The sequence below is a fragment of the Meleagris gallopavo genome, chromosome 11 (genome assembly GCF_000146605.3).
Source record: "Meleagris gallopavo isolate NT-WF06-2002-E0010 breed Aviagen turkey brand Nicholas breeding stock chromosome 11, Turkey_5.1, whole genome shotgun sequence".
Classification (NCBI taxonomy): domain Eukaryota; kingdom Metazoa; phylum Chordata; class Aves; order Galliformes; family Phasianidae; genus Meleagris; species Meleagris gallopavo.
The window spans coordinates 6,202,913-6,226,969 of NC_015021.2; the positions used below are offsets into that span (position 1 = coordinate 6,202,913).

The 24,057-nt window shown below is 48.3% G+C and overlaps 1 protein-coding gene across 2 annotated transcripts; it reads left to right on the top strand.

Annotated features, from left to right (window-relative positions):
• Positions 1-8,260: 8,260 nt before the first annotated feature.
• Positions 8,261-23,341, top strand: SGPP2 (sphingosine-1-phosphate phosphatase 2). 2 transcript variants are annotated; one of them, XM_010716450.2, is made up of 5 exons: positions 8,351-8,436; positions 14,928-15,132; positions 15,255-15,434; positions 17,422-17,511; positions 21,399-23,341. In XM_010716450.2, the coding sequence occupies exons 2-5, from the start codon at positions 15,109-15,111 to the stop codon at positions 21,936-21,938; spliced, it is 834 nt and encodes a 277-aa protein (XP_010714752.1). In that variant the 5' UTR covers positions 8,351-8,436; positions 14,928-15,108; the 3' UTR covers positions 21,939-23,341. The 2 variants fall into 2 exon arrangements, with proteins under 2 accessions (XP_019474510.1, XP_010714752.1); XM_019618965.2 differs by lacking the exon at positions 14,928-15,132 and having other exon boundaries at positions 8,261-8,436.
• The last annotated feature ends 716 nt before the right edge of the window (positions 23,342-24,057 follow it).

Here is a 24,057-nt window from a genome sequence, read left to right on the forward strand (position 1 = left end):
TGCCCGGCGCCGCGTCCCCGCTGTCCGTACGGCCGGGCACGGGCTGCGTTCCCCCGACACTGCGGGTCGCGGGCTTTCTGCTCGGTGCCGACCGCAGCCATCGAGGCGGGGCTGCCCGCAGCTCGTCCTGCTGCTAGGAGAGCTTCGTGAGCGGGCGGCTTTGCGGATCGGAAGGAGGTGATGATGGCCTGCGAGTCCCTGCCCGGCAAACAGCCGCCGCTCCTCCCCTTGCGCGGTGTCGTTCCTTTCCGCGTCCGACATCCAGTGCTCGTGTTGTCCTCACCGACCTCTGCTTGATGCCTTCTCAATTAGAAGGTGAACGGGATTACTGCACGCTGCTCGTGCTGAACTACGCTGAACTGTTTCAAGTAGGTTGTGCAGACATCCGCTGAAAGACCTGTCACTGCTTGCTTTTGATCGGACGCACGCTTAATGTCGTGTTGTTGACACCAAAACCCTGCCCAAGCTAACTCTCCATTGACAGAGCCATTCACGTCACCTGGAGCAGTTGTCTTGGGTTTCGCATGAATTAGGAAGACACGAAGTATCTCGGAGAGAGGGTGAATGCGACATGAATGAGGCTCCACAGCCTTGTGGGAGACTTGCGTCTGAAACTGGTTGGGAGGGATCTCTTCCTGATTTTCTGTGCGTCCTGAGGTCACACGTTTGCAAACAGTAACTTTCTGAAGGCTTCTCCATTGTTGTAGTGGGTGGCCAAATAAATGTTATCTATGTTTAAAAAGAGCTCTGCTTATCTGCAGCCTCCTGGTGGAGGCTTCGTCCTGAAATTGATAACCTGAATTAAAGGCGATGAAGAAAAAACCCTCATTTCTGTAGACTTGCTCGTATTTACTTGTGTTTTCTCCATACTTCCTTTTCAGAGATGCTTTATCATCTCCTGCGATCTTGCTTTCTACTGTACAGGAGTACAGTTCATGTTTGCTCTGTAGTTATACCTTAACTGTCAGAAGTGCTCCAGGCTTGTGTAATGCTTACAAAGTGCCCAACAGCATTTACTGATTATGTGGCTCTTGTGGCTCATGCCCTGATGCAGAAACTAATGGCAGGGCTCGGGAGGTGATAGTGATGTCAAAGGAAAAGGTAGGCATGAACTGCATCTATCTCAGAAAGGTAAGTGAGGGGGGCTCAGGAGATGATGCCCTGAGCCCTGTTGGGAGAACTGTGAGTAGGGCGTATCTGGCTGATGTGCCGACTCCATCCTCCTGCAGGATATAGCTGTGTTTGGAAGTGGCTCTCTTAGAAGGTGCTGCTGGAGAAACATGAGGCTCAGCCTCCTGTACCAATGGGCTCAGCACCCCTCCTGTTGCTCTGGCCCTCGCCCTTTCAAGGCTGGCACTTCTGCATTTTGTCTGATTTTTGCTCAGGGGTTCCTGTGGAAAGCAGCCATTATGGGATATTGTAGTTGGTAAGTGAGAGAGTTTCTCTGGGCAGTGTGTGCAGCCCTGGGATTGCTGGTGCTGCTCAAGCCTCCTTATCCAGTAGTCAGCAGCATGTGATGAGCAGGAGCCATAGCAAAACCTGGCATGTGCTGCTAGGGACCAGTGTCTGGTGGTCTGTCCCAGCTTGCTGTAGAAGTTCTATGTGCTGCTGATGATTGCTGTCCTGCCAGCTGTGCAGTGCTGCTGGAGAAGCTGTGGGCAGAGGCACAGGGATTTGCTGGGGGCTGCAGTGTGGATCTGGTGGTTGGAGCAGTGTCAGTGGTGATGGGGCACTCAGTGACTCGGCGCTTCATGGCTCACAGCCTGAGTCATCCCTTTGGAGGCTGTTGGCCCTTGTAAGAAAGAGCTGTCAGGGGCCTCGGATTAATTCCTGCACTTGGAGGTAAGCCACTTGCTGTTGTATAATTCTGCTGAATGTCTTAGCCCATTAGCTCAGCTATCAAACAGAAGAATAAGAGCTTATCTGCCATCATTTTTCTCCTTTGGATCTCTGGAGTCCAGGAGTAGGTTTAATGGGCAGGGAGCCAGGAAAATCTCTTCTCCCTGGAAGGTTCCTTTGTACACAGAGTTCTTGTACTTCATCTCATGTATATGCTCTGCAGGAAACACTTGCAGGTCAACTGAACAGTGGGAAAGGGCTATTGGCTGCCATGGCCCTCCAGGCAAATAAATCATAGGGTATCATATCAATTTTATGTCTGATCGCCTATAGCTCATTTTTCCAAGGTAAACTATTATTGGTCTAGATTAAGAGGTACATGAGCACTGGTTTATTACCACTTTGTTTTATTACTATATTAGTTGATATTAATGACTAGATCTAAAAAAAATTTTGAATCCAATATACTGCTATGGGGTTGCTTGAGTCTGCTTGTGCCAGTACATCTGGAACACCGCAGTCACCCTAACAGCAGCCCATAGCATTGTTGACAGAGGTAGAGCTGTCTATTTGTGCTAACCAACTTAATTAGGTGCGTCGTTGTGGTGTTCCCCAGTCATATTTCTCTGTGCAGATAAAGAGCATTCAGATACCTCATTCTGCAGGAGAAGTCAGTGTCAGGCATACAAGAGAGCTGCAACTAAGAGCTGGAATGTGGATGCCCACTGACCAGGACTTACAGAATGAAGCTGGGGCTGAATGAACAGAGCACTGTTGGGTTCTGGGGAACAAGCTGTGCCTAGTGGAGCATCTCTGCTCCCACAGATCTGGGGTTTGTCCATTCACAACCGTAGTTAACCCAGCTAACCTGAAGCCTTATGCAGCATTACCTTAGGAAGCTGTGCCTTGACTTGAATCCTGGCCAGGAAAGCAATCTCTTCTCCTTGTGCTGCTGCCTTATTGTATGACATATTTAAACAAACAAACAAAACAACAAACAACCAAAACAAAAAAACAAACCCAACCCCAAACTTCTTAATTGTCTAAAAGTGGCAAACTGTCACTCTGCTTGTTTGGCTTCCAGAAGTCTTGTGGCCCTGTGCCTCTTGAAACAGATTTCTGCTGTTGAAACAGCTCCTTGTGCAAAAGTGAGCTGTTGGATGTGTGATGCTGCTGGGCAGGAACGCATGGCTCACCTCTGGGGTAGCTTTTCCAAGCTATGGTTTGTGTCTTAAACCATACAAGTCTTACAACCAACAAGTCTTAAGCTGTAAGCACACTTTTTGCTCAACCAGGAGAGATGCAAAATTCATCTGGGTTTTGGAGGAGTTTCTCAGCCTCTGTTTTGAAGCTGGGATCTCTGTCCCAAACTGCCTGCAGTACAGTCTCTGGTTCTTTGCTCATGTTTATTCTCTCTCCCTGCTGGTATTGCAGCTGTCTAACCCTGAAACGACTTCCTCTGCCACAGGCTCTGTGCGGTACCTCACAAAATTGCAGAGTAATTCTGGAGAATTAAAATGCAATTAGACAAACCTGTTCTCTCGCTGTACAACAGGGAGGAAGGGAAGCCGTTTCCTTCAGCCCTTCCCTCTCGCCTCCCTTGCTCTGTCCTTCCATTATACCCAGCTCAGCCAGCCTTCCTGGAACGCAGGAGATGCTGGAGATGTGGGAAGCTCCCAGAGCAAAAAAGCTGGTAGGAACTGACTCTCCAGCAAATGTGAAGGAACTAATTTATCCAATCAAATGGCTTGTGAGTTTTTTTTGAGTGCACAGGGAATGCCTTTTGGCAGGAAGCAGTGAGTGCGGAGACTTGTCAGGAGAGGATGTGGAGTCAAGGTGCTGGGTGGAAATGTGACTGTGGGGGCTGCTGCTGGTCAAATGAACTTCGAAGGAGCTGGAGGACAAGAACAGATCAAATAACCTCATCAAATTGGAAGTATAATTGGAAACTGACTTTAGTAGGTGCAGATAGCTATTGAATGCATGGATATAATAGCTACTTGATAACAGAATGGAAAACAAGGTTGATGGTAAGAGCAGATCACAGCTAGACATGGCTCAGCCTGTTTAAAACAGCCAGCAAAAATGAATGAAGTAGTGCAAGGCTGTTCCCTCAGCACTGCTGCGTTATGTCTGATCTTTGTGCACTGTATCTCAGGACAGGCTGAGTTAAGTGTTAAGTGCTTTGCATGGGAAATGCGAAGTACCTTCCACGGGAAGCACCGGGCGATGATGCTGTAGCAGAACACTGGCTATGTCCTCTCTGCATGCTTCTAACAAGCTTCTCTGATGTCAGCCTTTAGGGGAAGGAAACTATTTGTTCCTTGTCTGCGGTAGATAAGGAAGTAACAATAGGTTTAAATTTCAGTGTGCAAGTGTCAGGCTCGGTGGCAGGGAGAGCAAAGTGCTCTGAGATGGCCCAGGGCAAGCAGCAGAGCCTCTGGCACTGGCATTGATGAGCATGGGTTGGGCTCTGCCATCGCTGACACCAGGACGATCGTCCATCCATGGTGGACAGGAACCCAGCTTTCTGTCAGCCTGTGCTGCAGGAAACTGTCCTTCAGTGGGCTGCAGCGTGGGCCTTTGCACATGGCCTCTCCAGCTGGTAGCCATTGCCCCATGTCTCTGACAGACTTCAGGATTTCTCTTTTTTCTTCTTAATTAGGAAGGCTTTCTGTTAGGAAGATGACAGTATTTTCCTTCATTAATTTTTCCTGTTTATTGCTAAGCAAGTCGTCTGTCAGCTCTAGTCTTGCTTTATTCTACCTTATACTTAAACAACCTAGCAGATCTTGTTATATCTATTTGTTTTTTTTTTTAGTAAAGAAAAGAGGCCCAGTTATGTTACTTACAGAACAATGTACAGAAATACAGCACTTAATTAAGTCTGCCTCCCAAAGTACTAATCAGGGCAGAAGGGAAAAGAATCTGAAAATAAGAGTACTGAAGTCTTCAGCAGTAAACCAAGGTGTGCTCACTACAACCGGGACCTGTTCTAGCTCTGTGTGCTGAGCACATCAGTGTGTGTGGTATTTATCCCATGAAGTCTGAAGGGGGAACACTGAATTGATGGGAGGTGCTGGCACTTCTGCCTAGGGCAGCTGTGAGTGCCCCATCCCTGGAGGCGCTCTTAACCAGGCTGGATGGGCCCTATTTGGGGATAGCCAGCACACGGCACAGCTTGGAACGAGGTGGGCTTTGAGGTCCTTTCAAGGTACTTTTTTGGTGCTTGGGATGAATTTTAAAAATGCTGGAATGCTACTGGAGGTCTGACTGACTTTCAGACCCCCTACTTGTTTACCTAGGACCCCTGAAAGCACTATGGCTGCCTGGCCTGCAGTTTGCCCACTGTTTCTGCTTACCCAGGGGCTGTCTTGCTTCTGTGTTTGGTGATGGTTCAGGGCAGTGTTCCTGACAGCTGTGCCATCATCATGTGGCACTGCAGTTGCAAGCTGGGTGATACTTCTCTGTGCTAACCAGCAAAGCACACAAGCTTTTCCTGGTGCTAGTGGAGCTGCTCACTGCTTTGTAGCATTTCTTGTGTCTTCTGTTTTTCTCCCCAACCCTACACAGGAACTGTGGGCTCTTTTCCTGTTTCTTAACTTTGGTGGCTTCTCTACATTTTGTAGTGTAAAATCCTTTAAGTGAGAATAACTGCAGTGCATTAATTAGGGGCTCTGGGAGGGGAATTTCCAGTCTTCTGTCAAGCTGTTCTATTGGAAGTGAAGTAATGTAGTGACCTCAGAAACTTTAATTAATTGTGCACATTTCCTGAAAGACCCACAGTGATTGAGAGCTGAGAGCAGAGCGTTGCTTAATGGTGTCTCTGGGTCAGCTCAGCACCAGGAGGCCAGCACTGCAGCACCAGTCCCTGGAGTGGCTGGTGGATAAGCAGTGCCTGCGTGTAATTCTTAAACAAGAGATCCTACAGGGCTGGGGAGGAGGGTGGTGTCTTTTTGCAGCTTTTTCCCTCTTGCACGGGGTAAAAATACGCAGTCTTTGTGTTTCAGCTACTGGTCCTGTGCCTCAGCCGTGAGCTAGATGTTCTCTATGTGCACGCTTTCTGCAGTGCTGGGTTCCTGCTGTGCTGCAGCATTGCATGCTGGTATCTCCCCGTGGTGTGCCACCAGCCCTGTCACTGCGGTCGGAGCAGCAGTGTGCAGGACACAGCAGTGTGCACAGACTGGGCAGTTGGCTGTGGGAGTTGCTCCTGTGCAGGTTCTTCAGGCATGCAGTTCATTTAAGGACAACACACACACCCAAGTGCATCACTTATAATTTGAGTAGTTGATTTCAAAGTAGATAGAGTTGGTGAGAAGGGTGGTTTCTGTGGAATTATCCTTCTATCCATCATTCTGGGAATGCCATGGCTCATCATACTTCCTTTTGAAATAATCTTAAAATTTTGTCTTTCCCTTAATTATTGGGCCTTAATTATTGACCATGAAAACCTTTCTGCTCTGACTGAAAAGTGATGGCTGCAGAGCCACAGGGTTTGGGGTTACAGAGGGCAGTGAGTTACTGCAGTGTGTGAGCAAATCTCCTGTGGATCAGAGATGGAATACGCTTGAGTGTCAGAAGATGCTAAGTGTTCACACAAACTACTTGCAGGGCATTTTCCTGCACGGAGGTTAGAACAGGAGCAGAAAGGGAACACGCTTTGTGAAGCACAATCATCTCTGCTTTCTTTGGAAATAAAGGACATCAACAGCAGTGTTAGCTGGCTTTGGCTCTGGTACAGCTGGAACCAAGGAGGGACCTCTCATGAGCCAGTGCCTGAAGGAGCTTGCGGTGGGCTTTCCATGTCTACGACTCCTTAGAATCACGACTGCAGCTCCAGACTTCCCTTAGAACCTGAACAATTATTTTTTATTTTCCCCCTCCAGAGAGATGACTATAATGCGAATACGTTATCCCTCACCCCACGAGGCTTCGGGTACAGAAGAATTACTGTAGGGATATGCCTGATGGTCTTTGATCTAGAGCACATCACTGCTGGTACACTGGAGGTGGCTGCTTAATTGAGGTGTTAGCATTGCAGGAAGAAAGCTTTCTTTTGGGACACATGAGAATGACCAAATATGGCTTAATGATCTCAGGCAGAAGCCTCGCAGTTGCTAATTGCACTGGGGGTGTTTTCTAAGTGGTGTATGAGGCTTGAGACTTGGAGGCTGAGTGCTCTGCAGCTGAGCCATTGCATGCTGCTAAATTTACTTAGAGTGGTGCCGGTAACTTATCTGTGACCTCTATTACTAATACATGGGGGAACACTCCTGTAACCTGAGCACTTCAAAAGTGACTCATCTTTTCTGTTTAATGATGCAAAAATCAATTTGATTATTTTTTTTCCTGAGGTAGGTGAATGGATGTAACCTTCTTCTATCTTCCTTTTGTTGTTTTCGTGCAGTTGACTTCATCTCGGTATGGAAGGCAGGCTAAGGAACTGGAACTTCAAATTGCTCTTAAATGTAGTCACAAGTGAATGTCTAGTGAACATCAATTCTCACACTTTAGCACATAGGATGAGAATTTCTCTCTGCTAGATCAGGCTCACGAGTGTGATAGTTTTTATCTGAGAAGAGCTTGAGGAGATTACATCAAAGCTGAGTTTTACCCAGCGTGCCTTTGCTGAGACTTTTGTGCTCTCTCTTCACTCCTCATCTGTTGGATGTTCTTTCTGCTCCTATTTACAGCCAAATTCCATTTTTTATTTTACTATGGGAAAGATGAAAAGAGAACTGAGATTGGCTCTTCTCCTCCATCTTAAACTACAAGTCCTTTTCATATTTCCCTTGTTTCCAGAAGTTTTTCTAGAAAATCTGACTCGTGCTGCTGCTCTAGCAGGGCAGTAGCAGGCTGCTTGATGGCATCCCAGTCCCAACCACCAGCAGAGCAGCAAACCTTTGTGTCCCCAGTGCTGCACATGGTGGTGGGGCTTCAGCTCCAGCCTGCTGCATTTCAGAAGAGGGAAAACCAAGATTTCAGGGATTGTAAGTAAATTTCTGACTGATCTAATGAGATAAACTTCAAACGAAAGAGTTCAGTAATTCTATGGTACTTGATTTGCCTCGACACAAGTTTCTAGTGAAAGCAGTGGTGGCTCTTTTTATCTACAGATGTAGAAACTTCCAAATTAAAGCATTTGTACTTTTCCATTAAATACAGATAGCTTCCTTGGAGCAAAGGCTGATCTGATCTCTGGGAAACCTTTGTCAATGTGACTGCTGTTCTTTAGTAGTTCTGATGGATTTCTGATCTACAGAAAGTATAACAGAGCTATTGCTGTGGTCTTTGAGTATAAACACTGAACTTTTTTCTTGGCATCCACTATAACAAAGTAATTGATTTAAGGAGTGGGAACTGTAACGGTGAAATCCCTTGGATGTTTGATACAACTTGCCAACTTACTAAAACTTTTTAAAATCCTCTCCTTTTCAGGGCTGTGTACAGAAGTATGTTGTGAAGAACTACTTCTACTATTACTTATTCAAGTTTTCAGCTGCTTTGGGTGAAGAGATCTTCTATATCACTTTCCTCCCGTTCATCTACTGGAACATCGATCACTCTGTATCTAGAAGGATGATAATCATTTGGTCTGTAAGTATTTTGATCACTTATTTATGCACATACTTCTTAATTCTGTAATTGTAACAAGTGAATATTTAAGAGTAAGAATAACCTTTCAAATCAACAGCATTATTTATATGGTCCAACACGGACACTTCTGAGATTTGCTGCTGATAGCAGAGGTGTGTGTGTGCATGACATTGCAATGACTGGCAGAGGAGGCGTTGGCTTGTGCAGCATCTGCTCATCTCTGCTGTCTTGGACTAATGTATATTTTCAGCCCAAAAACTTGCTGAGCTCTTTTTGTTAGGGTTTGTACAGAGCAGCTGGTAAAAATGCTTCCCTTCCAAGATATCATGGTCTGCTATGGATGGGTTTTTCTTATACTGGGAAATCTTTCTCCCTGGGTACTTCTGTGGCTGCTCATACAATTCAGGCTTGTTTGAAATGGGTATAAATCTAAGGAAGGGGACTTGTAGGCTGCAGCTGAATGAAGATGCTGCTGCTGCAGTTCCTTCAAACAAACAAGAAACCAACCAAAAACTCAAAACAAACCAAAACAAAGCAAAAAGCTGCTACCACCAAAAAAAAACCCCACAAAAAAACAAAACAACCTCACATAAAAATGCACATACACAACAGGTTCTCTGAAGACTAAAGCTTAAAAGCACTGATTTTTACTAATAGAGCAGCATTCTCGAATGAACAGGCTTCAGTGTTGCTTCAGCTTCACAAATGCAGTTTAGAAAATCCAAAGCATATTTCCAGTCTTGCACTGAAAACCAGCACATAACTGAGAATTTCATTCTTCTGCACAGGGGTGAATGTTCTGTTGCTGCCATTGCTCGTCCTGGCATTTATCAGGTCTTTACCCAAATAAAACCCTTTCAGAACAGAGAAGGGAGGTAGGAAGCATCTCTGGTGAATGATGGACCCTGAAGGTTTGACTGTTAATCCACTTTGATTTAAGAAATTGAAACTTGATAAAAACATGAATGTGATGCTTAGCTCTTTTTCTTTACAACAAAGCTTGTCCTTGACTTAGTCAATTCTGGTTAGTAATATTCTCTCTTTTTGTCCGAATAACATGATTAGAAATAATAAAAGCCATTTGAACTGGGTCATGCACTTAAAATGCATTCAGTCTTGGGCAGAGAGCATCTGCTCTTCTGTGCCAGTTACCCTAGTCAATAATTTTTTATAAAGAGAATATGAAAAATAACTTACAGCTGAAATGGAGAAGTAGGTGGACACTTACTAATTAGAGCTGTGTTTTGGCCAGGACTACACCTACTTCATTTGGAAGCATGCCACAGAAAATGATAATTGGTAGTCTCTTCTGTTTGCTTCTGCGGATTGCTCAAAAAATGACTTCTCAGAGCTGCCTGCATGCCTCTGAAGGCTTGCCTTGCCTTTACCAGGCAAGGAGTCTGCCTGGTTACTGGCCAGGGCTAGCCTGGCTTAATTGCAGTATGCTAAGAGTCCAGTGTTGTTTTCCCAGTTCCTAAAGGAGTTGTGGAATCAAATTTTTGTAGTGAAGAGGGGAAAAGGAGAAGCTGTTCTATATATACAAGCTTGTGATGATCTGCAGTTTTAGAAGCTCGTGCAAGTGTGACATAGCAATAGAAATACATGTGTAGGCTCTGCACTAATGTGGCAGGCTTGACTGGGTGGTGTACTTGCTTTTGAGAAGGAGCAGGCATTTGTGGTGTTACTGAGGGGTCTTGGTCTGTCTGTGATACATTGGTTGTGTGTGTGACATCAGGACTGGCCGTGCTGCAGGGGAAGTGCCAAAGTGTTCAGTGTGACAAGTTGGTACTTTTCATCTTACCTGGGGGCTTTAATGACAGAATGGGGGTCCCAGACTGTTTTGGAGAGTCTTCCCTTAAATATCAGAAGCATTAATGCTGTTTCCAAGGCTTTCACAGCATCTTATCTGCAATAGCTTCTGGAGCCAGTCATCTGTGGTGGAGAAGGATAAATTCCAGCTGGAGTAGGGCCAGGGATAGCTGGGGAGCAGGCTGTTTCTGAGCAGAGACTGAGAGCTGAGATAAGCCCCAACCAAATGAAGTCAGAGAGAGGCTGATGCTGGTGGGAATGGTGGGAAAGAAGGAGATTCTTAATATAAAAACACTAGAGCAGAAACAGATGTGTGGAAGATAGCCATGAATAAGCCCAAAGTTTTCAAGTGTAAGGATCGAGGTCATAGCTATAGAAGGGCAGAAAGAAAGATTGTGGAAAGAGTATTTCAGCAACAATAGGGGACCAGCCTTTCTGCTTTGGCTGTGTTCCCCTGTCCTGTGTCCTCCAAACCAGCTGCTCATATCTTTGGCTTAATTGGCCAGTTCTGCAGAATGTGGGCTGCAGTCTCCTCCAGGTGTTTTGGGAGCTTAAACAGTGTGTGATGCTTCTGTGGTGCTCTTCTCCTTGGGATGTGCACACAGCCTTTATGGGCAGAGGAGGGAGATGGGTGTCTGATGCCCTGCAGCAAGGTGCTGGGCAAGCACCCTTTTGTCAGCACATCCCATCCTCTTCCCTTTGAAGGAAGCACTCTTTGACCTGGCTTTGATGCCTAGGGTTCTTTCTGCTTCAAGAAGTGGAAAACAACTTGAAATAAACCAGGTCTCAGATGTAGCTTTAAGTTTTCTGCGTATCTCAGCTTAAAAGGTGAAAACGTGTTTTTCTTATTTTCCACAGTGTGTATTAATGTGAAGTGTACCCATACCTCTTTCAAGCCTATAAAGCTGTGATTTGTGCAATATAAATAACAGCCACCTGGTGTGGACTTTGTCAGGGCAAGTATGGCAGCGTGGTGCGATAAGGTGTTGAGGTGTGGGGTGGGCCAGGCTTGGGGCCCTGGGTCTGGCTTCTTGCTGGCTGCCCAGAGCAATGGCCTTCCCAGGCTGCTGTGGCTCCGGTGCAGGGGCATGCTGAGCTTTGAACTCAGGGCAACCTGCTGTGATAACGAGCAGGGATCTGCCCGTGCTCACAGTGCTACATTGCTTTGCAAGCTGAACTCTTGGCTGCTTTGAAAAGTTGCTTTGCAGCAACCTTTGCTTTTATTGCTTGTTCTGCCCTAACAAAGGTTAGTTGTTGTGCTTTCAGCAGCATCTCTCCAAGATGAGCTCCTGACAGCTGATCACATAACGCACCTGTCCAGCATGTGAGCCCTCGGAAGCGCTGTGTGATGCTGTGCAGAAAGCCGTGGGGCTCCTACAGCCCAGTCTGTCCCTGTGTCCTGTCTGATGCCCTGTGCTGCTTGGCCTCTGTACCCTGAGGGAGTACCCAGCTTGACAGCAGTGGGTAGCAGCCCAGGAGGTGTGGGGCAGCAGCATGCAGCCCTGACCTCACCCGGGGCTTAACCTAGCTCATCTTCACCGTCGTGCCTCATAAGGAGCACTGAGCTCCCTGAGGGCACTGCATGGCCTTTACTTTAGGCGCAGATGTGGAGATGAGAGGCTGTGAGTGGTGCCAGCCAGGGACTTGACTTAGTTCCTCTGTACTGAATCAAGGTGACTGCTTGCTCAACAGCCTGGAGGAGAATTGGTACTTCCAGGATGGAGGCTCTGCTTCTGCTTGGCCAATTTCCCACAAATGCCAGCTTATTATTAGTGCATCCCTAATTTTTTCCTCCCCCTGGTGCTCCTGATGTGCTCTGTCACTCCTGTTGGCATACCAAGGCCGTGATTAAAACCAAAAGCAAACTCGTTGTTAAGCTGTATATTTCCATCCTAGGAAGGTGATACACAGCTGCAGAGCCAGGCTATGGAATTGCTATTTCTGAGGCACAGCAGTGGGTTCAGTGTCAGGCTGGTACAGTGCAAGTCCCAGAGAAGAAGGCAGTGATGCTCTCTCTGACCCCATGTCTTCTCTAGAATTTCATCTGTACCTTTAAATAGATCAGGAGTGCAGCCGGGGAAGCTGTACAATCACAGGTTTAAAACAAATCTGTTCTGACTTGCCGTGGTTATACCCAACATTAGAGTGCAAAGATCAGAACCAGTCTGACTGTCCCCTTGCCTGCATGGCAGGAGCCTCCATGCTGGGCCACGTGGAGGCTGGGCCTGGCCGTGAGGGGGCTGTGCCATGTGCCTGGAGCTGCCACAGCAGTCAGAGCCTGCTTGGTGACCCTGGGACCAAGGATGGGAGGGAGTGCATCTTTGTGATGGAGCACGTGTGGCTCAGGGCAGGCTCGCAGGAAGTCCTCAGGCAAAGGATACAGAGGTGGTTGCACTGCTGTAGTGACTGCTAATGGTGTTGAGGTGGTAAATGATAATGCTGCTGACCAACAGTGGCGTTGAAGCCTTGCCTTTCCTCCGTGGGTGTTGCTGCCTTTGGACAGTGCCGTGTTTCTGCATTGCTCCTGGCATCACAGAGATGCCTCAAGAGGGGAACAAGGAGGAAGGCTGTAGCTAAGTGCCTTTCTAATGCTTCTTGCATCTCAGCTGAACTCCCATGTGTTCCTTTGTAGCTCTCTGAAGTTGATTACGTCCCACAGAGCCCATCGTGTTTTTGACTGTTGCTTTAGTAATGGGAAAGTCTTCAGGTTCAAACAAACTTCCCCATGCAAAGACAGGTTCTTATTAATGTGCTAATTAAAATTACTTACACTGAAGAGATCTGCAGATGGCTTTCCCCCAGAAGTGTGGAAAGTCCCGTGGGTCTGCGTGGCCAAGTGGAACAGCTGGCACTGGAGATGTACACAGAGCAGCACAGAGCTGCAGTGTGGCACACTGGGTAGGCAGAAACCTCGCTGAGGTGGAGGAGAAGCAAACAGGACTGTACAGAATGAAAAACTGGCTTACCTCAAAGTTTCTGCTGCCTACAAGACAGCAAACTGTGTCTGAATACCATCTGTCTCTAGGTCTGGAAATACATAACAGTGCTTGTGGTCAGCTGTCTGGGGCTGGAGTGATTTCTACCCATCATGAATATGTTCTGGGACCACTGAAAGGTTTTTGATGGTGTGCAAATAAGTTAATTCAAGTCAAATGTTGTAGTGGAAGCTTAGTTCTGCATTTATCGTGTCCCCATGCTCATCTCTCCGTGTTTCCAGTGCTCCAATGCTTGTGATTTGCAACGCTTGTTACAGGGGCAATTAATCTGTTAGGCTGAAAAAACCTGCTGCAAGTTGCTTGTCTTCTTTCCTGGAACTGTTAGAGAATAAATCCAAAATGACAGAGAAATAAGGTGAGGAAATCTTATGTGAGAGAGAATGTACCATTAACTGAGAGAGGGGCATGCTGCCCTTGGAAGATGAGACCTGCAGCAGAGCATGGGCCAAACGTACCCTGCAGTGTGATGCTGTGCTGGGAGCCTCTCTGTCTGTGTGACACCTGGAATACAGGGATTCCCCCCCACCACGGGGGATACTGCAGGAGCTCCGTGCTGCTCCATGCTGTGCTGCACGGCACTTGTCATTTCTCTCCTAGAAGAAACTTGTCAGCTCGGCTGGCAGGGTTGTCCTGCCGTACCCATGTGTGCTGCTTTGCTCACTGAGCCAGGGCATTGCTTATAAAAATCTGTGCACCAAGATCTGGTGCTGCAGGGAGCAGTGCTGAGCATATGCTGGGATCCCATGGATATCCTATGGGTTTGGCTCACCTCTCAGTGCTGTAAGGGGCCATGCAGTGTGTATTCTAAAAAACTGTAAGGATGAGAAACTAATTTGGAATGGAAGGAAAAACGTGATGATGCCCGGTGTTCCTGCTTACCCATACCACCTCCAGCACTCAGCGTGTTTGTGTCCATCAGGGCAGTCCCAACACAGCCTTCATTTGGAAGATGACTCATTTCCCTTTCTGTAATTCTCTTACGTATTAACGCTAATAATACTTGTCCAAGTGAAAGTTGTTATTACAGAGGGCTGCTGATACATTGCCTTGTCCCACCTCACCTCTGAGATCACACATGGTAGCCTCAACATTTCTCCTTCTGTTTAGGAACCCTTGGCATTTAACTGGCTTCCAAAGGTGTGCCCACATCCATTTGGAAATAAGTGGCATGAACCAAATAAATCCATCCGGTGGTTTCTTTAAGAGGTTGTTTCCTTCTACTGTGGGCAGCCTGGGACGGCACTGGATATGGCGCTGTGCCCTGTGTGTCATTGCCCAGCAGCAGCCAGATGTGCCTCTGGTGATGTAGTGGTGTGTGGTTCACGTGGTGAGGAGCAGAGGCAGAGCAGCTGGGGCTGCCTGGCAGCACGGGGCTCTGCAGGGTGTGCTCTACTGCAGTCAGGAGGATGAAGAAACTGGGCATTTTGGCTTTTGTTCTGTTTTGTGAACCCTGAATCCCAACGTCCTTTAGACTTGAAAGTATTTTTTAAATTGCCTTTGGGGAGAGAAGGATGCAGCATGGCTATAGTGGATATGGCCACAGATGGGCCTCTTGCTGTTCTACCACAGCACAGGAAGGATGTTGTTTTAAGAACTCCCCTTTCCTACTGGAAGTGGGAGAAGCAGAACAGCGAGCTGTGTCCTGCTTTCATGACACAATGACTGAAGTGCCTGCTTGTTTTGCAGGAGAGGGGTTTCAAGGGACAGACTGGAAACTTCAGCTCCATGGTGTGGGGTGGGAGCCAGCCATCCATCTTGACCATCCTGTGCTGCTGTGTCTCATCAGCAAAACCTGCATTTAGTCCCAGTTCTGATCCAGTTACCGTGCTGTGCAGTAAAACCGCTGCTGCCTCCACTGACCAGGATAATGGAAAATCCTTTAATAATTCAGGTGACAAGTTCTGCTCTTGGGTGGTAGATTTAGCAGCAGAAAAGCTTGGAGCTGTGGTTCTGGGGTGACAGGGTGGGAATTGGCTTTGCTAGCTGATAGCCTGTGGCATTTCCTCTCCCCAGATTGTGATGTACATAGGGCAGGTCTCCAAGGACATCCTCAAGTGGCCACGGCCCCTCTCACCACCTGTTGTGAAGCTGGAGATGCGGACAGATGCAGAGTATGGGATGCCTTCCACCCACGCCATGGCAGCTACTGCCATCTCCTTCTCCTTTTTCATCACAACCATGAACCAGTACAAGGTAAGGGTTAAATTAAAAAAAAAATAAAAAGCTTTTTTTTTTAAATAAATAAGAAGTATGTCTGCTTCTAGCAAGCTGCAGCAAACCCAAGGCTGTTGCCTCTTCCAGAGGAGCTCTCTGTATTCGTTTCCACTGATGTGTGCTTTTCCCTGTTGTTATTCACAGCCAGCTGATAATGGGGATAAGAACTTTGTTGGAAATTTTGCTCCTTTAGCACAAACCAGTTCAGTGTTGCTTAGAGGCTGTCGCTTTCTTGGTGACATGAAGGGAACTGTGTGTCACTTCATTTTGTCTGAGGCAGGAGAAGTGTCCTTGGAAATCCCCTGACTATCACTTTTGTTAGGCTAAATAACATATAGCACAGCTCAAAAGCCTGTTCATTGCAGAAGCTAAATAACATATAGCACAGCTCAAAAGCCTGTTCATTGCAGAAGCAGCACCAGTTCTGCTGCACTGCTGCTGTAGGCTGCTTGGGGAGATCCCATAATAATTAATTTCCCCAAATCTTCAGCCTTCTGCCTGATAAAAAGGTTTGTTTCCTGGAAACCTATTGCTCCATTGTGGTTTTGATTCTGTTTTATAAATCCTAACAAGCATTTCCTGTGTTCAGCAATAACAACGTCTGGGTGCAGCATATTTAAGCGCGTTTCTCATCCTCTCCAAGTGACTTTCAAAGATAAACCTACCTCATAAATCCAGACGACTCTTGGCCTGGTTGGAGTTGTCCCTGAGACACCTTGCACCATCCCACCACCTGTGCAGGGACACAAAGCACTCACTCCTTTGGTGAATGTCATAATGCAGTAGGTGACTGCTCAGGGTAGTGGTGGTACAGCTCTGGATGCAACAACACTGACTTCTTTGTTAGAAAGGGCCCCAGCTCTCTGGGCTCTGCTGAGCATTGTTGTTGCTCAGAGCGATGGATGAGCGGCAAGGATGCAGACATGTCCTGCAGCGGGCTGGGTCTCCGCTGTAAAAGCAGCACAGTCCCCCTGCTTTATTGTGTTGTAGTAAAACCATGTGGGGACAACTGCTGTAAGGAGTCGCACTGCCACCCTTTTGGTGCACCAGGCCAAAAAGCCTTTGTCAGCAGCACTTTCTCCTCCTCCTCAGCTGATTAGCTGGGGGTGGGACTCACAGATCTTCCCAGGCTGTTCTCTACCTGTTGGAGACTTCCATGGGACAATAAAACTGCTGTAAAATAATTACGTGGTTTCATTGGCCTCTGTTAAGAATAAAGGAATCTACCAGTACTTCACAGAGCTGCCCTCATAATCAATTACTGGGCTGGCCCAGCTCCATGACTGCCTGCTGGAGAGGGAGTGGGGGGTATAGCTGCACTGAAGGCTCTGAGGAGCAGGAAAACACAGCTGTGTGAGCTGGGAACAGCACCCACACGGAGCTGGGCTGGCTGGGCTATGGACATGGCTGCAGCAGCATGATGTGGTCAGGTGCCAGGCTCTTGGCAGGAGGTGGGGGCTTTGTTTCAGACATGGGAGAACTCATTCCACTTTTTTTTTTTTCTGTTCCAGAAAACTGTCTTGTAGGGAGTGAAATGAACCCACGGGGCTTCTTTTCAATTGAGCCCTAAGATGGGATTTGAAAGAGTGGAATAAGGTCTAATGTGTTAAGCTTATTCATAGATCCATAGATATAGAATGTCTTGGGTTGGAATGAACCTTAAAGATTATCTAGTTCCATCCACCTGCCACTGCCAGGATTACCAATTATTCTACGTTACCAAATGCAATTTGTTTTTTTAAAATACTGATTTATTTTAATGCTCCCCTCTACGCTAGTAGATACCTCAGAGAGAGAGCTATCTAAAACCACCTTCCTTGGCAGGTGGCTGAGCCTCACCTGCCAGATAGGAGCCCCCAGCTTCTGTATCAGCTGTGTAGTGGTTGCAGCCTGGCACCGGCTCCTGCTGCTACACGATATTCGTGTGCACAATGGTGTAACACGTGCATTTGTTTTGCTTTTGCAGTACCCGTTTGAGCTCGGCCTGATGGCAGCGTTCGTGTTCTCCACGCTGGTGTGCCTCAGCAGGCTGTACACAGGGATGCACACGGTGCTGGTGAGGCTCCACGTTCCCTCCTTCCTTAGGGTGGGCCTGGCCGTGCCCTCTGTGTGACCGCAGGGGTACGCATGCCATGCCTGTGGTGAGGCTGTGCCTTCCAAGGCCGCCGTGAGGAAGCCCTTGGGCTACTGCTGTTGGAATCCAAAGGGAATTATGAACACAGCTGGGGAACCCACTGCCATGTGTGGGTTTGAGAGCCGGGCAAGGATGGTGTGGGATGCGAGTTGTCACTCTGTATTTTGAAATGTTAATTGTGAGGAATGCACTTGAGCAACCGACGTGGCTCCGTGCGAGGCTGTTGTGCAAGGCCCTGCGTCAGCAGGAAACGACTGGGAGCTGTGGGGGCGGTGGGCAGGGCACCCTGGGGGGCACAGCTCCTCAGGATGGGCTTTGAAATGGCATTACGGTCAGCTGCAAGAGTCAGGCTGGGAGGGGAACTGAGCCTACGGGACTGAGAGGTGCAGACTTGCTGTGCAGAAATACCACGGTGCTGCAGGGTGGCCGTGGTTTGTGGGTGTCAGTGCTGCTCTGAGAGCTGATCTTGGGGTAACCGATGCTACTTGCAGCTAATGGGGAACATCACTGCTCTGTCATGTGAGGCTGTCAGAGTGTGACCCTGTTCTGCCGTGTGAATACAGCCAGCATCTCCCACCAGCTGGAGATGTGAGTCTTGGTGGGTGCATGTGAAGAAATAGTGCATTTTTTTGTGACCGATAATGGTGCTGTAATAAGGGGAATTGATGAGTGTAAGAAAGAGGGCCCTTGTGCGATGAAGGTTGTCTATAAAATATAGCCTGACCTTCCCGCCGGGCCTGGTGGATCAAAACAATATCTTAAATCTCATCTGGAGACATCCTTTCTTCACCAGTGACCTTAAGTCAATCAGTAAAAATTCCTGGCATATTTCCCTTGCTGTTCCATTATAATGAAAGACGCCTCTAAATTTAGATGGATTTTTAGGGTAAAGAAGAAAAAGTCTTTTGTGCCTTTGACCCTATTAAAAAGGGCTTTAAAATGAGTAAATAAAAAAAGCTCCCTCATGTCACTAGGAGAAATGCTACCCCTGCGGCCACACGTCCCTCCTGGGGACTCCTCTGCACACCGTGGTGACACAGGGAGCTGGCAGGTTGCACGAGTGCAGCCCCTCTGTGCATCAACATCTCCAGGCATCATGGAGGAGGGCGTGTGGCTGCCTGCTGACAGCAGAAGTGTGGTGGTTTGAGAGCAGGGAGTAGTAAGCACCCACTAACCTCAGCTGTTAGGAGAGTTCAGCCATGGGAAGGGATGGAAGTAGTGCAGTTGTTCAGAGATGACTTAGGTACAAAACCTTTCTCTGCTGCCCTAACATGAGAGCATTCCCTGTTGGTGGAGAAGCAGAGGAGATGCAGGGGTGTGTGCCTGCAGGTATGGGGCCCGAGGAGGTGCAAATGGGAATTACCTGGATTATAGAAATATGGGCATTTTTCTGTCTCGGTGCTGTGTTCCTGTCAGAATCATGTGATGCTGGGGCTGATGAGTGCTGGCTCTTCTGAGCACAAATTCCAGCTGGATGTGGGACTACACACAGAAGGGCTTTGAATCTTTGGAGGAGTGTTTTGGAGTGCCACCATGTTTGGGTGCAGGTTTGATGTCCTGGGTGCCTGTGCGGGTGCTTGCAGTTCCAGCATGCATCTTCAGGTTCATTTTAATGGCAGGCATAGAGCAGGCTATTGCCTTCCAAGAGCCAGACCATATGTGTTTGTACTCCTAAGAAAAAAATGCTATGAACAGAGAAGGAGCCCAGTGGTGGGACCCTCCAAGCTGGCAGTGAAGGACATTGTCTTTAGGCAGCAAAGCAAAACAGTGACTTTCCAACTCAGATCTGCAGGCATGAGGTCCGTTCTGTGTGCAGCCTGAGTGGAGTGGGGCAGGAAGGGGAAGGCTCCAAGCATCACCACCTTGGGCAGAGTTTACACCTGTCCTAATTTGAGAATTCCTTTGTAATTGCAGGTCACAATTAGAGGAGAGGCTGAGCTGCTCACACAGCCAGATGGGCAGAGGCTGCATTTCCTGCCAGCCCTGCCAGCATCGTGCCACAGGGTGAAGCTGGGATCCCCTTAACACACAGCATGGAGATGCCAGAAAAGCACTTTTTCTTTCAGAAGTCACAGAATGGCTTGGGTTGGAAGAGTTTCTCCAAGAGGAGAAGTGCTAAGCTCATGTCCTGTGGGAAGACTGTATAAAGCAGTGCTCTGCTAGCATTTTGGTTGCACAGCCTTATCTGCAAAATACTTCTGGCCTTGCTCCCCAGTATTTTTATATTTGTAGACTATGCATGCGGACCCCTGCACTAATACATGTGTACAGTGAGGGGACAGCATAGCATGATTTGGAGAACTGTGCCCAGGTCCCTGAGTAGGGGGTGTCCGTGTGCAAGCTGTGCTCCAGTGTCTGTGGAGCTGTTGCCTGGGAGCTGTGAGCAACTGAAGTTCGGCTGTGCTCTATAATGCATTTACCAGAAAGCTATTAAATATTTGTTGTGAACAAGTCCTCTCATTCTGGCATAACTAGAAATTAAGTTCTTATAAATAATTCATGTTAGACTGTGACCAAGCATAGAAGTAGTCAACTGTCATGACTTGCTGAAAAATATACCATCTTGAGAGCAGGACGTTGCTGTATGTGCTTAACTACAGCATTTGCAGTGAATTTCATGGTCGCAGTACAAATTCTGCTGCATCTTGAGCAGTAGCTGAACAGCACACTGACACTTCTTACACTGCTTTCATACAGAAAGCCACTGTTTTGGGGAAGCTTTTGTCTGCTTCCTCAACACTGTTCTTAACAACAGTCAATTTCTCAAAACATCTGATTTCTCTCTGTTAATAAATGAGGTTTTAACCATGGGCTTGCCTTGGGCGCCTAAATGCAGCCAGATTTCAGAGGCTCAGGCTATAACTTTCACCCTACCCTACTCCTGCCTGGAGGTGCCCTGTGCTTTGTGTTCATGGTGGCCATCTGCAGCAAAGGAAGGTACCTCTCCATGCAAAACAGGCGATTGATGATCCAGTGGATGTGATGAAATTACTTACAGGATTATGGGAAGGGTTTATGCCAAGGCATTTTCCCTTAATGTCATCCCTGGGATGAAGCTCTGTGTCTGTTTCTTCTGTTGAAGTCATGTCTGGACAGTGACCATAAAGTGTGAGAGGAGGGGAGGGGGGGGATCTTCTGGTCATGTTCAACATCATCACTGACCTGGATGAAGGGACAGAATGCATCATCAGCAAATTTGTTGATGAGACAAAGCTAGAAGGAGTGGATTACATAGCAGAAGGCAGTGCTGTCATTCACTGAGACCTGGAGAAGCTGGAGAGTTGGGAGGAGAGGAACCTGAGGAGGTTCAACAAGGGCAAATATTCAGAGTACTACACCTGGGGAGAAATAAATGCATACGTTAGTACAGTGTTGGGGCTGATCTGGTGGAAAGGAGGTATGCAGAGGAGGATTTGGGTGTCCTGGTGAATAACAGGTTGGCTAAGAGCCAGCAGTGTGCATTGGTGGCCAAAAAGGCCAATGGTGATCTGGGGTGCGTTACAGAGAGCATGGCCAGCAGGGCAAGGGAGGCAATCTGCTCTGCCCTGGTGAGGCCACACTGGAGTTGTGTGCCCAGTTCTGGGCTCCTTAGTTTAAGAAGACAGGAACCTCCTAGAAAGAGTCCAGCAGAGGGCTGCAAAGATGACTGGGGCGTGGAGCATCTCCTGTACAGGGAAGGGCTGAGAGCCCCGGGACTGTTCAGCCTGGGGAAGAGAAGCCAGTGGACCCTGGTAGCAGAGGATGTCGATGCCTTACAGGCAGCTGAGGAGTTCTGTTTTGCAAAGCATTTCACCACCATCTCTTTGCAGGATGTGATTGGCGGGGCGCTGATCTCAGCAGTGCTGCTGGTGCTCCTGTACCCCATGTGGGATAGCATCGACCACGTGCTGCTGACCAGCCCCTTCTGCCCGCTGCTGTCCATCGCTGTGCCCCTCCTGCTGTGCTACAACTACCCTAAGCTGGACTACTACAGCCCCACCCGTGGGGACACCACCACCATCCTCGGGGCTGGAGCTGGAGCGACTGTGGGGTTTTGGCTGAACAACCAGTACGTGACACCTGCCTATGTGGGCAGCAACACGGGATTTCCTCTTGTCACCAGTACCACGGTGGTGCTCATGCTGGCCAGGTTCTTTGTAGGTCTCCTCGTTATCCTACTGACACGGCAGCTGATGAAGAATGTGGTCCTGCGTGTGCTATGCTACTGCTACATGTTCCCCATTGCTGACCTGGATGCCCGGAGGAGGCTGGAAGTAGAAGTGCCGTATAAATTTGTAACGTACTCATCAGTGGGCTTCACTGCTACCGTCATCGTGCCACTGCTGCACGAGCTCTTGGGGCTGATTTGAGCCTGATTCCTTGGCAAGTAACGCATGGCACCACCATTTCAGAGGGAAGTTGTTCAAGGCTTGAACTTGATCAAAAAGGGTTTGTTGCCTTTCTGCACTGGCAAAACACGCAGTTCTGAAAACTGGGGAGGACTCACTGTACCCAAATAACTTTGAGTTAGATATCATCAATCCCACTGATACCAGATCCCATAAAGTAGTGACCCATGGCCAAGGTGGCTGAGCATAGCATGTGAGCACAGCATGAAGCCATATCCCCAAAAGTCAGCAGTGCCATGGACACGCACAGAAAAAGAAAAATCCAACCCCACAGAGTGATTTCTAACCAATCTCTCTCTAATCCTAACCCAAAAGATCGTTTCCCTGTACGGTGGAGCAGAGTGGTGGCAGCGGTGAGGCTTGTGGTGGTGCTGCTGGAGCCCAGATGTGTCCATGCAGGGACCGGGCGCAGACAGCCCCTGCAGTGCCCTGGGCTGAGGGGTGATGCTGAGCTGCCACATCACTGTTTGTTTGCTGCACATCATGCAGTACTGTACAAAGTTGTAGAATAGCATTAGCAGTGTTCATAGGCATGCCATCACTGTGCTGCTGAGGCTGCTTATTTTACAGTGTGTACTTGCTCTAGGACCAATGAGCCGTATGACAAATACAGCAGTGAGTGTGGTCTGCTGGGCTGGGAGAGCATAGTGCTGCACCCCGAGATTAGGATGGGCCTGTGTGCCTTCCCTGCCTGCACAGCGCGAGCTTTAGCTGTGCACCTTTGTCTCATGGCTGCAAAGTTGACTTGGATGGAAGGGAGATGCTTTGCCATCTGTTGGCTGCCTGTACACTCACAGCCGAGCCCCAGTGCCGAGCTGGGGGCTCTGGCTGACCAGCTGGGGCACTTGAAAGAGCCATGTGATCTCAGACACGGTCGGTGAGCTGCAGAAGGAAGGCAGGCAGAAACGTTAGTGATGCGTAGGTTTGCCCAGGCTGCGGTTAAACTGTTTTAAATCAGAGTGTGTGGACACATCTGTCTTCACATGTGCACACAAAGAATTTGGATGGATTTCCTCCCACAGTGCCGTGGTGGGCGCAGGGCAGAGGCCACCAAAGTTGCTAGGTCCCCATTTGGCCCCATTCTGGTGCTGCTGGTCATAGGCAGGGGACACAGCGTCACTGCAGGTGGGACCTGGGGAGCTGAGAGGCAGAGCCTGGAGGGGGGGCACCTGTGCGTAACACTCCTGTTCTGAATCGCAGCTATTGGTGATATGGGAACTTGTGTAAGTTGTACAGAGATGCTTAGATTTATAAAGTATGTGCACAGATATTTTTATCTTTTATAGTATTCACCCATATGGGATTCATGTGATACCTGCAAACTGTACTTGGTTCAAATTTTAAAATATAAATCTTTTGCGAGATTTGGTTTGCTTCTGTGTTCAAGTTATGCACTTTTTCACTACCTGCAAGTGGCTGCTGGGCTGGGAGGGGCTCCCAGCTGGAAGGGAGGAACAGGAAATGTTTGAAATCACAGCTCTAGCCCTGCTGGAGTCTGCTCTGAGCAAAACTCCACATTTCTGCTTCATGAAAGGCCAAATCCTGAAGCAGCAGTGAGACACTGTGGCCTCAGCACTGCCTTCACACTCACTGAGCATAAATTCACAGGAGAATTGGGACACCCAAAGAGAGAGAAAATCATGCGTGGAGAAATACGTTTAGTGCATGCACACATGCCTGCAGTCTGCTGAAATGCAAATCTGCCGTATTGCCGTCCTAATCCCCATGCATGACACACCAATAAACAGGGCTTTCTAATGCCTTCCATCTGTGTTTGAGGCCGCTTCCCACACTGAGCAGCCTGGTGTGGCTGGGCAGGGCTCGCTGTGCTGCACCCCGCACGCAGGCAGATGGGCCCTGGGGGCACGGCAGTGCGGCTGCAGGATTCTCCCCCCTCCTCCCCCCCCCCCCCCCGTCGGACGCTGCTCTGGGGAAACTGTGGTGTTTTCAGGTGTGTGACGGCAGTGCGTTGCTCACAGGGCTGCTCCTGGACCAGAGGCCGCCTGGCTCCCCAGAGGCGACGAGCCACAAAAAATCAGCCTGCTGCTACTGGCATGCAACATTGCAATGGCTGTACCAA

Excerpts from the sequence above, each read along its gene's own strand:
- SGPP2 (XM_010716450.2), top strand. The coding sequence starts at position 15,109 with ATGGAAAATCCTTTAATAATTCAG. Across the intron at positions 15,133-15,254 it reads AAAATCCTTTAATAATTCAG|ATTGTGATGTACATAGGGCA; the intron begins GTGACAAGTTCT and ends TCCTCTCCCCAG. Across the intron at positions 15,435-17,421 it reads CAACCATGAACCAGTACAAG|TACCCGTTTGAGCTCGGCCT; the intron begins GTAAGGGTTAAA and ends TTGCTTTTGCAG.